Source organism: Streptopelia decaocto (genome assembly GCF_964273445.1).
Source record: "Streptopelia decaocto genome assembly, chromosome: 12".
Classification (NCBI taxonomy): Eukaryota; Metazoa; Chordata; class Aves; order Columbiformes; family Columbidae; genus Streptopelia; species Streptopelia decaocto.
This window is the reverse complement of record NC_138667.1, coordinates 4,295,950-4,309,500: the sequence shown is the minus strand read 5'-3', so window position 1 is coordinate 4,309,500 and position 13,551 is coordinate 4,295,950. Positions and strand designations below refer to the sequence as shown.

The 13,551-nt window shown below is 40.7% G+C and overlaps 1 protein-coding gene across 5 annotated transcripts; it reads left to right on the top strand.

Moving 5' to 3' along the window:
* The first annotated feature begins 318 nt into the window (after positions 1–318).
* UBLCP1 (ubiquitin like domain containing CTD phosphatase 1) lies at positions 319–13,212 on the top strand. 5 transcript variants are annotated; one of them, XM_082063839.1, is made up of 11 exons: positions 319–396; positions 2,930–3,123; positions 3,529–3,620; positions 4,034–4,119; positions 4,211–4,326; positions 5,402–5,500; positions 6,449–6,486; positions 8,786–8,884; positions 9,316–9,432; positions 10,798–10,925; positions 12,190–13,212. In XM_082063839.1, exons 2-11 carry the CDS (start codon positions 2,970–2,972, stop codon positions 12,215–12,217), a joined length of 957 nt encoding a protein of 318 aa, XP_081919965.1. In that variant the 5' UTR covers positions 319–396; positions 2,930–2,969; the 3' UTR covers positions 12,218–13,212. The 5 variants fall into 5 exon arrangements, with proteins under 5 accessions (XP_081919965.1, XP_081919966.1, XP_081919969.1 ...); XM_082063840.1 differs by having other exon boundaries at positions 334–396; positions 2,933–3,123; XM_082063843.1 differs by lacking the exon at positions 319–396 and adding an exon at positions 489–505.
* Positions 13,213–13,551: the final 339 nt, after the last annotated feature.

Here is a 13,551-nt window from a genome sequence, read left to right as displayed (position 1 = left end):
GCGGGCCTAAGCTGTTATTCTCGTTAAAGGTGGTTAAATCTCTCCCTCGCCTCACAGTCTGACCGGTACGAGAACAGGCAGGACCGCCCCGACCTCCCCACCACCGCTCGGGCACCGGCGACCGGGGCCAGCGAGGCCGCCAGCGCCTGGCTCGGGGATGACGGTTCCAGCAGGGACCCAGAGCCCGGCCACAAGCCCGGAGTGAACCCGCCGGCCCAGCCCGGCCGCCCCGCCCTGCCTGACGGCGCCGCTGCCGCCGGACGGGAAACCCGCGCCTATCCGGGAGGCTGCGGGCGCCCCGCACTGCCTCTCCCCCCCCCCCCGCCCGCTTCCGGCGGGCGCCACTTCCGCTTCCGGTGCGGCGGAACCCGGGACGGTGCCGGTTCCGTTGCCACGGTGAGGGGCCGCATCGCGCTGCCGGGGGTGGGGGGCGGGCCGGCGGCGGCGCTGTCACCTGGTGGGCTGCGGGGAGCGCTGCCGTGCCCTCTAGCACCGGGGCAGCCCGGTAGGTCTGGGCACGGGCCTGAGCCCGTCTGTGTGCGGCGGGGGCCGGGGTGAGGCAGGGCCGATGGCGGCGGGGGGACGAGGGTGAGCGCTTGTCTCGGCGGGGTCGGTGCCTCCGTAACGTCTGCGGGGCGGGAGCGGCTCCCCGGGGCCAGCAGCAGCGTGTGGGCTCCCCCAGCTCGTCCCGCCGCTGGGGTAGCCCTGCCCGGGGCCGAGGGGAGCGAACTCTGGGCCGGTCCCGCCGCCGCCGGCCGGAGGCGCGATCGTGGGGGTGGGTGACACGGAGCAGCTCTGGGTCAAACCCCCTCCCTCCACCTGTTGCGATGTAGGAGAAAGTGCTGCGGTCCCGTCCGCACGGCCCCTGCTTTTGGGGTTTGTATGGTTTATGTCACGTACTGAAACTTGAAGATGTAGATGTCTCTCTTCCAAATTTCCCAAGAAAAATTGTGCGATGTGACAATCTAACTACAACAGCACAACTTTAACACTTTCTCTGCCCCGGGGACCTTCCAACCCATAGGCTCTTGGTGGCCCAAGGGGCTTGTTAAAGCTCTGAAAATGTAATTTCACCAAAGCAGGATCAATTTCCATAGGCTTCAGTTTCACTTGGCATCCAGCCCTGGTGGTAGAAACTTCAAAAATCTCTGTGGCTTTCTCTGCTCCAAATCTGTTTTCCTGCAATTGTTGATTCTGGTGTCCACACTCAGTCCCCTTAGTGTTTTGGCATTGAATAAAGGTGTTTCTTGTTGTTTCTGGTAACACTCAACAGGACTGTAACTCAGTAAAGGCAGAGGGTTGGTAAAGTGCTCGACTTCAGACAGATGATCTTTTCAATGTAGAGCTGGACAGAGACCTGTGCAGTTTTCTCACAGTTCTTGCCTGAGGCATTTTCTGGCAGAGTGATTTGAGGTGTATGGTACAGGTGAGAAGACAAACTCTTCTTTTTATAAACTTAGTCTGAGGATTATGGACAGGGATACTTTATGGTAGTGACCCCATACTTGATGCTATGCAGCCATAACCTCTGTTGAATTTTTTGGTGTTTCTGTGACGCCTTTTTCATGAGTCTTTTTCACAGGATAACACCAGGTCCCTGTCTGATTTGTGGATATTTGAAAGAAAAAAAAAAAAAAAGACTTAACGTGATACCAGTTTTCCTCTTCAATTTGCTTTCAGGGCTCTTGGAGGGAATAGTGTGGAGATGTGGCTTGTAGTGTCCTCAGCAAGCAGGTTGGGTCTATCCCTCTGTTTCTCATCTGGTATGAGCTTAATGCATCCACCTGAGTAATTACTTGTTCCTTTCTAATAGGCGACACTGTATGAAAGAGAAGTATTTTGTGTGAGAGCAGGTAGGTAACCTGTGAGAATCCAATGCTAGAGAGGAAGAGGAATCAGATTTTTGGATTCTGAGAGTTTCAGAACCGCCAGACCTGTATTTCTTGGTGTAAGGCATTTCCTAAAGGTGGATCGCCTCAGGTTTTTTCATAGGTCTGTCTCTTTTGAAATATCAGTCTTTTGAGGACACTCTCACCATTAGTGGTGCAGGACCTTCTCTGCATCTCCTGACAGTCTGTAACAGCCTCTTCATACCTTTCTATCTACTTGATTCTCTGTTTCCAAGCTTTAACAGAAAAAACATGTTCTTCCTTCTGCACAAAGCTAAAAGTCTTGTTCTGCTGTGTTTAATGTGGGACTAAACTGTCAAGTACAATTTGTATAAGTGATGCTGTGTAAATTAAAGATTGTATAATTATGGTTGTTTTGTTAGCACTGCAATGAAAGTGCAGTTCTTACAGTGTAATTGCATGGCGTGGGTGTGTATTTTGGCTTTGTTTTCAAACTCCTACTTTGATATTGCTACAGCGAGACGTGACCTGGGGTGTGTATTACTGCAGGTATTTCACAGACCTTAGTGAAAGTGATCGGAGAAATCCAACGCTAAAAATGGGCTGGTGGGTTCAGAACTATTCTTATGGTTTTATATATTTTAAGTGTTTCATATTTGCTGTTTTGTTGTTACATATGTAAAGATATCGGTGGCTGATTCGGTTGCATAATTATTGCAGAGGACATTTCAAAGATTTGAAATGACTTTTATGATACTGCAGCACTGTGCTTGGGTGCTGGTTGTGCAGGGAACAGGCTGTACCTGCACAGAACACAGCAAACGAGCATGTACTGGAGCAAACGGGGAGCATGACATTGCTAAACACATTGAAGTGGAATTCAGAGCCCCAGTTTTAGTGCTGGTTCTTTCTCCCTCAGTTTCAACATTTAATCAACACACTTATCACCTGCTCACACAAAACAAACATCATAACAAAAATCCCACAAAAATTCTTTAAACAGACTGTATGGTTTGTTTTCTGAAAAGAGCAATTCTCCTACTTCTTCCTTACATAATCATTGTATTTTCCTCCTGCAGCAGATTTTTCAGAAAATAATACTGAACATATGCTTCAAGGATGTCTCTCTCTCTCATAATAAAATGGGGTGGACAGGAGTATACGATAACCTCGCTGTCAGAAGAAGACACAGTGTTGGATCTGAAGCAGTCTCTTAAAGGCCTTACTGGAGTGTTACCAGAGCGTCAAAAACTACTTGGACTTAAAATGAAGGGTAATTATTTATATTAGCTGTTTGTGGTGAACGTGCCTTAAAGGCTGACCATTCTCTAAACCCACCCAGGATCTGAATAGTAACAGGACATCTACCTCCCAGATCCAGCTTTTGAGTGAACACAAGCATAGAAATTTTATACATCACTGGATATTGTTTATTATTGATACATCTACTGGGTCATTTTTTAATGGCTGACATGAAATTACAGCAAATGTATGTTAGAAAACGCTGAATTACTGCCAGCCAGACAAGCAATTTATCTGCGTGTGGAGGAAGAGAATAATGCAGCTTGGGCTCTTCTGGTGCCTGATGGGTGGTTTATTTCAATTAAGCTTAAAATGTCTTAACATTTTTCTAACATCTCTCTACCCAATTAAAAAAAAATATCTGCTTCCATTATAGGCAAACCTGCGGATGATGACGTTAAGCTTGGAGCTCTGAAGTTGAAACCAAACACTAAAATAATGATGATGGGCACTCGTGAAGAGAGTTTGGTAAGTATTTTACCCCTTAGCTTAAATAGGAAAAAATGCTTATCTGTCTCCTAGTTGTGATTTTAAATTTTGAATATTCCAGTAATCATTTGAAAGATGGTGGTACAGTAGATTTCTGTGGGTGTCTATTTTTCTATGTGATGTAAGCTTTTCTGCAGCACTCTGAGAGCAGTGTGTTCATTAAGTTCTTGTAACGTTCTAGACATGAACTACTAACTTCTTATTGTGATATTCACCGACTTCTCAAATGTGAACCATCAGCAGCATGCTTCAGTAATTGTTCCCACTAGTAAAGTGAAATAATTTTCGTTAAATAGTATTTTTTCCTGTAATGTGCAGGAACAGAAACTTGCTATCCATTGTTATTTTCTCTCAGTGATCCTATTTATCTTTTGTTATTATTATTCCTCTAGGAAGACGTCCTTGGGCCGCCTCCTGATAATGACGATGTTGTCAATGACTTTGATATTGAAGAGGAAGTTGTGGAAGTTGAAAATAGGTTGGGAGTTTTAGCTATTAAAAAACAGTCCTGTTATTGAATGTACAGTGTGCATTTTCATTAACCGCGACTTTTTGCACTCTTACATTAGGGAAGAAAACCTACTAAAAATTTCCCGCAGAGTTAAAGAATACAAAGTGGAAATTCTGAATCCTCCTAGAGAAGGCAAAAAGCTGCTGGTGCTGGATGTTGATTATACACTATTTGGTGAGATTTTATGCAACTTATGGTATTTGCTTGTTTGAGAGGTCAGTGTATTTGCCAGTTCATGTTTCTTGATTTTTGCCTCACAAGTCTTCTTCAGTGACTTTGGTATATGTTGTACTGTATAACTTCTGCTTTGTAATGTTGTGGGGTCTTCTGCTCATATTTTAAAAAACATTGGGCTCTGTAAACATTGCATATTGCTGATTTTAGAGCAGCAACTATTTGCTTTCTGAAAGATGACACAAACAAGTAGAAATTCAGTATTTTAGCCAAATATTTTTTCTCTTGACCAGCTTGTATCTTGGGCGTCACGGTGGCAGGGCAAGATATTGTAAAATAGTGATCTTGGTCTGTACCTGATTGACTCCAGTTTCAGGGTTATGGGAGAGTAGCTTCAAATTTGATTTCTAGATGATTACTAAACATGCACAAAAGCACATTTTACTTGGAAATTCTGTCAGACTGTTTTTTTTGGAAGCCAGAATTTTTCTTCTGACTTAATTTTCTGGCACGCAGGTGTGTTGTGGCAGCTCTACTATAAGCAGTAAATAATAGCTTGCTTTATGCCTTTTCCTTAGTTTTCCTTTTTGATGAGATTTGTTTACATCTGAGATCAAAATTCAACCCATTGCTGAGTCTAAAATGTTTATTTAGGTCTTGTGCTAGGACAATTTGAGGCAGCAGTTCCCTAATTGGAACAGACAGCCTGATAAATGTTCACAAAATTAACTTGACCAGGCTTGAAGGAATCTGTTTCATATCTGGGCTGCTACAAATTTTCTAAGTTGCACAGGTGAACTATTTGGCTTGACTGTTCAAAGACATTTAGAACCACAGATCTCTGCTTTAATTATTAGCTAAGCCCTCAGATACCTATGGGGAATATCCCCCCTGCTTCTTTTCTCCACCTTTAAAATGGGAGGGGTAGATTGCTATGAATTCATTCATTATTTTAAAATGCCCCAGTGCTTCCCTCATGAAACTCTTCAGGTCTTTGTATACATAGGGAAGTCAGACTGAACTGTAATAACCTAAACTTTAATAATGAATTGCTTATCTCTCATATTCTTTTTAGACCACAGGTCATGTGCTGAAACTGGGGTAGAGCTGATGAGGCCATACCTGCATGAATTCCTGACATCTGCATATGAGGATTACGATATTGTAATTTGGTGTAAGTTTTATACTCAATACCTAAGACTTTGTTGTAAATTGTCATTCAGAGCAAATACTCCAGGTGGGAGGTTTTTATATTGCTTTTTAGTGTGAATCACAAGATCTAAAACAATACATGAATTAATACATGCTGTAATACATTCAGCAGGAATGTTCACACAGCTCGTAGAGCTATTTTTAGAAAAGTAGTAATTCTTATGTGAAAATTTTGCTCACATGAATGGATCTAATCACAGGATAAAGCTCAGCATCACTTTACCGAGCGTTACTTTGCACAAACAAACAAGTGCTTGAAGTAACAGAATTATATCATCAATATTCAACCACTGTTTGATCTCAGTCCAGACAATAAGAAGTGCCAAATGAACCAAACTCTGCTGGTACAGGGATGGTCAATCCTTTGCCTGCTATTTCACTTCCTTTCCGACAGCTGGAGAACAGACTTTAGCCAGTGCAGAGTTTAAACCATACTAAAACTGTATTACAAAATTTAGTTTTCATAGTGTGGAACGATGTTTCCACATACTCTTAGAGTAATGGGCAGTGTTGAGATATTTCCCTTTCAAGACCTTATGTGTTCACTTACTGTTGCTTCAGGAGAAAATCCTGCACAGGCTCTGTGGGTCAGAACAGGTGTAGCCCACTTCTTATGGTCCTGCAGACTGTAGTTCAGTAACAGCTGATCTAGAAAATGATTTAAACACATGCAGTGCTTCATCTAGTTGTTCATTCAAAAAGTAAGCTTTTCCAAGTAAAAATAAACTTCATGAAGGAAGACTGTCTTCAAGGCAGTGAACCCTAGAAGCTGTAACAAGGATGGATTTTTCTGAAATCTATCTTTTTGTAAAAGTTTGGTACATTAAGTTAACAATTGGCTTGTTTCTGTTTTGTCTGTCAATGACTTATTTTGGTAAAGCTTTCTCTCTTTTTCTCCCTTCTTTTGCAGCTGCTACTAATATGAAGTGGATTGAAGCTAAAATGAAAGTAAGTTGTCCTGAAAACGTGATTTGTTTCTAGTCTCACTAGCTGTTCATGTAGTTGGACTCATGCTCAGTGTTATAAAGCAGATTAGCAACTGGGGGGGGTCCTACAAATTAAACCCCAAGCTTTTTGAATCTTCATAGTCACTTTAAATTATCTTTGTCACGAAACTAGATTAAATCTAATTTTAGAATTCCACCCAAACTATCAGAAGTAGGTGCTAAATTTAGCAGAACTGAACACAAGTCAGTACCTGCTGAAACTTGGATTAGTCACGCAGCCTTCACAGTTGCTTTCATCTTACTTCTAATTATAGAGTTCTAGTCTGTAATATCATTTTATTGAAGGAGCAGACAGATGTGACATGCTGGAGTAGGTTATCAAGAGGAAACTCTTGCCATATTTATGTTGTAGCTCTTGCAGCTGTGTGGTTCTTTTGCTTCCTCTGCCTTACTAAACATCCGTCAGAGCTCTTCTTTCAATCGTAGTTTCTTCTGTACCTAAATCGGGCAACTAGCCAGTTTTGCACAGCTGACCTAGTGGTAAACATATTTATAGACAGGCTTAGCTGTAAATCTAATCAGCTTACTAAGAATTGCTGTATGTTTGGTTGGTGGCTTGGGGTTTTTTAGGCTTAAAAAAAATCAAAGCTTGTTTCCATTTCAGGCAAAACTTTTCTAAATTTAAACTTTTCTATCTCCACTCTTTGTTATAGACTAACCTTTTTTTTCAGGCTTTAACAGAGCAAAGCACAGTTTCCAGTGTTGTCTATCTCAAAGTAATAAATTGCTACAAGTTTTCTAAACAAACAAAAATGCCTCAGAGTGATCTCAGACATGAGAACCTTTAATCAAACCTATAATTAGTGCAAGTATTGTGGCAGTGTTGCATCTCTGTGTTGTGTCTGTCAGTGTAGTGGAAAACCATTGTTCAAAACTGGGCTGTTTCCCCTGCACTGGTCACCTTTCTACATTTCTGCACCACCTTTCCAGCCCTTTCATATGTTACTGAATCACAACCTTTCTGTGCCTACTCCTGGATCTTGATCTGCTGAGCCTCCTACCCATAGGTGCCAACTGCTGTTTCTCATTAAACTGATAGCACCTGGGTGCTCACCTCTAACACAGGGGCATAACTACTCCTACATTTATACAGTCCTAAAATTACATTCAGCCCTTGGAAAGCAACCGTGAGGCTTTCATGAGTTTGAGTTATGAGTTTGAAACCCTTGGAACAGTTTCACTTTATGTCAGGGAACAATGACCCCAGCAATAATGGCATTAAAGTTCTTGTTTTAAACTGCAGAGCAGGAACAGCATTAAAAAGAAGGGAGTATCAGATAACCAAGTTTAAGCTCCCATTTACCATCTCTTTGTGCCTGGAATTCAGCAGGTCTAGAACAGCTAGTTTTTTCAGTGTAACAGGACACTGACCCAGGTAGGTTGTGCTTTTCATTTGCAAGATTCACTTTTTGATGTAAAGGTAAATCAGTTCAGCGTGGCTGGATATTTGCAAGAGAGCTGCTGCAGTGGATATTTTCTCCTTGTTGTGTGCCTTTGCACATCACTACTGTTGCACACACCAGGAAGGAAGTCAGCAATATCTATGTTATAACACATCAGCACATGTTACTATTACTTTTCAGCTTTGTAAAGGGTTTGAAATGATGCTCTCTCATCTAGTCAAAATTGGTTGTGTTTTTGTTGTTTTGTTTTTTCTAAAACACATAAGTTTTCCTTAGAGTCTTTATTTCACGAGTTACCAAATCTTTAAAGTGCAAACTGACAGATTGCTGACTAGCATTGACTGTCTTGGACATGCGTAGGAGGGAAGGGTAACAATGAACTGTTACCATACATTTCATCTTGGATTGGGCTGTGATTGTTGCTGCTTAGTGAAGGGAAGAAATAGACAGTACACAGTTGCTGTCCTTTCTATAGATAAAGCTGAGGCACGTGGAACTTGTGGAGATTATGCACAAAGGTATGGGTGAGACCTCTTGTATTTTGCTTTTCCTGCAAAGTTGCTTTGATTTTATGCTGACGTCAGTTATTAAGTTGCTGATAGTAATCACTGCAAAAATAAATCCTGTTGTGTTTTTTTTTTCTTGGTAGAATGGTGTAAATTTTATGGTCCTCATTGGATAGAAGAATTTAACCCCCCTCAGACATCTATTTTTAGTGTGTCTCTGGTAATCCTCAGCTCACCCTTTGACAGACAATGTGCTATAATGATGGTTCCAGCTGTACAACAGTAAAACTGTCATAATTAGAAGCTTTAATAATAAACCTTTGTGCTGCAGGAGCTGGGCGTGAGTACCAATGCAAACTACAAGATAACTTTCATGTTGGACAGCGCTGCCATGATAACAGTGCACACTCCTAGGAGAGGGCTCATAGATGTAAGTGGCTATTTTTTTTCCTGACCTTTTTCTACGTTCAACTGACATGTATTATTACCCCTTTGAAATATTCAACAATGAAGTTGTACGAGAGTTTTCATGCAAGAAAACTTTAAGAATCTTGGAAGCATAGATGATTTTTTTTCTACCAAAATTCTCTATTAATGTTTCATTTGGAGTAGTATGTTTGGATGAGACTGCTTTCAAATCAAATAATAGATAACAGAAAGCTTTTCTTTTGCGTGTGGGATATTTAGTATGTTATACTATTTCACATCCCCTCCCTTATTAAAGCCCAACTGCCTGCAGATTTTTCAGCAGAAGTACAAGTGTCCATTTGAGTTTGGACTCAAGTTCCTGTGGACTGATGTTTTCATCTCCTGCCTGTGATCTGATTTACCTCAGGTACCTTGTATGTGATATTTTTGCAGGTGAAGCCTCTTGGTGTTATCTGGGGAAAATTTTCAGAATATTACAGCAAAAAAAATACTATAATGTTTGATGATATCGGCCGAAACTTCCTAATGAATCCGCAGAATGGACTCAAGGTAATTTTAACAGGAATTTTTGTTTATTACTACTTTTTGTTATACTTCAAGTAGCACTTTGTCTTACTTCTTTGCTGGATCATAAAGAAAGGCTATTCTTAATTGGCAAAGATGCATATTTTATTATGTGGGGCTTTTTTTGTTTTTGTTTAATTTAGAATGCCATTTTTCTGGGCTAACATTTCCCTAATAATAGTATTTAATAAGCTTGGCTTCACTATTAACTGAGCTTTTAAGAGACTACCAAAATCAACAAAATTATGATTTCTGCTTAAATGATACCTGCAAACCATAATCAAGCTGGGCATTGCTGACAGGCACCATTGAAATATGTGACATTCAGTCTCAAGAGTGGTCACATTCAGAAAATAAATCAAATAACAAGCAGCTCTACTCCATGGTAGTATGCCAATATAATAGCAAGCATTCTATTCTGGGAAATAATACCTCAAGCCATTTTGACTGCAGAACAGCAAATATTTCATGTTATCAAATTGTCAGCCGGTTTGTGCTCCATTATCAGTGCTGGTTCTGAATAAGAAGAATGCAGCTTCAATTTCTACTTCTATATGATGGTAAAGCAGTGTGGTGCTAAAAGAACCTTCATGAATTTCTTTAAAAAAAAAAATAAAACCTGTTTTCAGCTGCAGAAATCCAAGGTGATGTTTCTTTGAAAGTATCCATGATGTGAAGAGATCTAGCAAGATGATGTTCATTGGAACTGTACAGTGTTAGGAGAATGAGGAATAGCAAAGATCTTGCTGGGAGATGATTATCCCAAGAGCTCCCTCTAGCTCAGATTTGAAAGATGTTTGTCAAAATGTTGTTAACAGAGCTGCAGACAAGAATGTTGAATCACTGAAACAGGACACACGTGTAATGTATTCCAAGCTTAAAGCAGTTGTCAGATAAGCTTTATTTCTGACATCTATCTTCACAGTAGCTATGATTGTAGTCAAATGCTTTTTGTTGGGGGGAAAAAAAAAAAGCATTTGGTTCCAGTGGTGCCACACAACTCATAAAGCAGAGCTGAGAACCTCTCACGTCTCCTGCAAAAGTGTCTATGAAATCATATTAGAAAATGTGACAGCCCACTCCAGATCATTTTCTCATTCTGTCTGACTGGGAAGGGAATACTTGAGGTGGGTACACAAGGCAAAGACCCTGCGGTCAGGTTCATGTGAATTATAAGGCAAATTGGATGTGGCCACTAATGGAAAGGTTTTTCTTCCACTTACCCAAGAAAAATCCTAACTTGGCATAGTACTGAAAATATAGTTTAATTAGGTGGTAAATGATACAGAATCGGAAGTGTTTTTCTTACTTTGAGCAAATGGTTATACCCAGTTTGTTTCTTTTGTATAGATAAGGCCTTTTATGAAAGCACATTTAAATCGTGATAAAGACAAGGAACTTCTAAAGCTCACTCAATACCTCAAAGAAATAGCAAAATTAGATGACTTTTTGGAGCTGAATCACAAACACTGGGAAAGGTAAGAACAAAGTCAAAATTCTTTCTTCTTCTGTCCCTGACCCCACTCTGTTTTGCTTGAGGTTGTCATAGAAAGACCAGAAACAACTGAGCTGATGAACTTTGACATCACTTACAGTTATGAAGGTCCTTTAGTTTGAGTAGAAGTTTAATAAGGCTGTAGTGTTTGGGCTTATTTCCTAAAATGGTAAGATTTTGACAGAATAGACCTTTTCTTCATACTTCTCCAATATTCAGGCCCGCTGATTGTTTGCAATGAAGCAATTACACTTCAAACCTGATCCCCGGAGATCCTCTTGTTCCACTCCTGTGAAGCTGGGTTGTCAGTTCAGATCTCAGGTCCTTTGGTATGAGGCAACTTTTCTGGCAGTTAGTTCAGGGTTTGGGGTTTACAGTGTGGTTCTCAGGTGCTATCCAAATTGTGTGGCATTATAGTATTCATTTGCAATGCTTAGGGCACCACTTAGCATCCCGATTCGTGCTAGAGAATGATTAACTGAAGTGTTCAGGCAAAATTCTTAATAGTTTTATGCAACAGCCTGAAGTTTCAATACATATGAAAAAAGTATGTGCAATGCGCTATTCGAAAAAACACTCATTCGGTGCTTAAAAGAACAGCTTTGCAAAGTTGATATAATTTTCTAGTTTCTGATTAAGAATCAAAAGTCAAATGTGAAACTTTAAAGGCGGTGAAGTTCACTGGATGTTTCACATTGTCAGTTAAATTGATTGGATTTTCCCCTATGTCCCCAGCCGGTCAGATTGCTCCAGCTGGAGTGCTGGGAGGACTGTGAGATCAGGAAACTCAGATGCTCTAAAGCAGTGAGCAGAGAGCTGTTCTTTTCAGATTATGCTGGATCATGTTCAATTAAAGTCCTGAATTTATCTGAAGGAGCGCCACATCTAATGGGCCTTTTTATCTTCAAGGATATAATAGCTGCTTTTCCAATTGATGTCATTTTCAACCTCTTACAATAAAACATGTTTCCATTTCCTTCCTATCTTTTGTTTGAAAACCCTCACAGAGTAGCTGAAAACATGACTTTGAATTACTGTAAGATAACCTATAATGGAATTGAAAGAACACTGAAAGCAAATAAAATCGGAAGTAGTATTGATCACATTTCCAACTTTTAGTTATCGATAGAAGGATTTCTAGTGAGAAAAGGAAGCAGATTCATACTTCAGGTGTATAAAAGGTACCAGATATATTTGCGCCTACCTCTGATTTTGTGGAAAAAAAAATGTACTTTTGTTTCTTTCAGGTATCTTTCAAAGAAGCAAGGACAATAACACCAATAAAATCGTGTGGCGCTGAACTGAAGGGAACATACCTAAGATCATTGGACTTTTCCTTGCTTTTACGCTAGAGTATAATAGTGCTGGCCACTGGATCCAATGCCAGAATGACTGCTATACTTGGTCTTCCAGGTGGTTGGTTGTGGGTTTTTTTAAAAGATCACAGCAATAAGCTCAAAGTGGGAGAAGGAAGTCAGTTACTTTTTCTTGCGTTCCGTTCTGGTGTTATTACTTAAAATACTTTCCTCTCCTTTGCTGCCGAAGTACAACCATAACCATTAAAGACCAAAACCATTCTGAAACTAGAAAAAGAAAGCATTTAGACCAAAAAAGTTGAGTAAGGAGCCAATCTTGGCAGTGTATGAATTGTATAAGCCCTCTATTCCCTCCATCTTTAGGAACAGTCTCCCTCTCCCATTCCACTATTTAAGTCTATAAATTACAAGTTGTCTAAGTTTGGTATGTATTAGTACGTCAGTGTTTCTCTGTGCAAGACAGTAAGATGGGAAGATACCACCTCTGTGGCCAATTTACCCCAGTGTGTGAACTTGTACTACGAAGCAGTGTTTACTGGAAAACAAAAGATTGAAGTTTGAGGGAGAGCAACCCACTCTTATTCGGTAAGTGAAAAGCAGTCTGCCTGAAAAATTCTCACGTGTCAGTTGAAGGGTTTAAACCTCAGATGGGAAAGTCCCATTCCTAACAAAGCATGAACAAAACCCTTATCTCTTCTAGCTAAATCTTGTTGAAGTGCAAACACTGTGTTTAAATACAACATTCAGCCATACTGTTCTTGAAATATCATTTACTTGCGCTGCTTATGCCTGCACTATAGAAGTGTGATGTGACTGCTGTTTGGCATTACCAACACTTGTGCATTATGCAGTTCATGTATTTGAAAGAAGACTGACCCTTTCAAATAAAAATGGTATATATTGTTCTTAAGGAACTATAGCAGTTGTGTAAATAATAAATTCCTTTTTTCATAATCCGTGTCCTGTGCTGTCTTAAGTATCTAGTTTGCATAATAGAAAAGCCATTGATAATCTTCATTTTGGTTTTTGGGGGTGTTTCTCCGGATTACAGAGATACCGATTTTGCACCGGTAGTTAGGTAAGAGACCGGTACGTGCCGCTGCAGATTAGGGCGCTGGTGTTGAACAGCGACGTGCACAGCAGCCCAGGAAAGGAACCGTGACAGCAAATGGCAGAATGTCAGGACAGCAGACACAAATGAGCTGTTAAGATGAGCACATTAGGCTCCGGCTCAGTGGCCTGTCAGAAAATATACAGTTTCTTATCCACCGCTCTTTGTGGTTTAGTGCCAAC

Excerpts from the sequence above, each read along its gene's own strand:
- UBLCP1 (XM_082063839.1), top strand. The coding sequence starts at position 2,970 with ATGTCTCTCTCTCTCATAATAAAATGGGGTGGACAGGAGTATACGATA. Across the intron at positions 3,124-3,528 it reads ACTTGGACTTAAAATGAAGG|GCAAACCTGCGGATGATGAC; the intron begins GTAATTATTTAT and ends CTTCCATTATAG. Across the intron at positions 6,487-8,785 it reads GGATTGAAGCTAAAATGAAA|GAGCTGGGCGTGAGTACCAA; the intron begins GTAAGTTGTCCT and ends TTTGTGCTGCAG.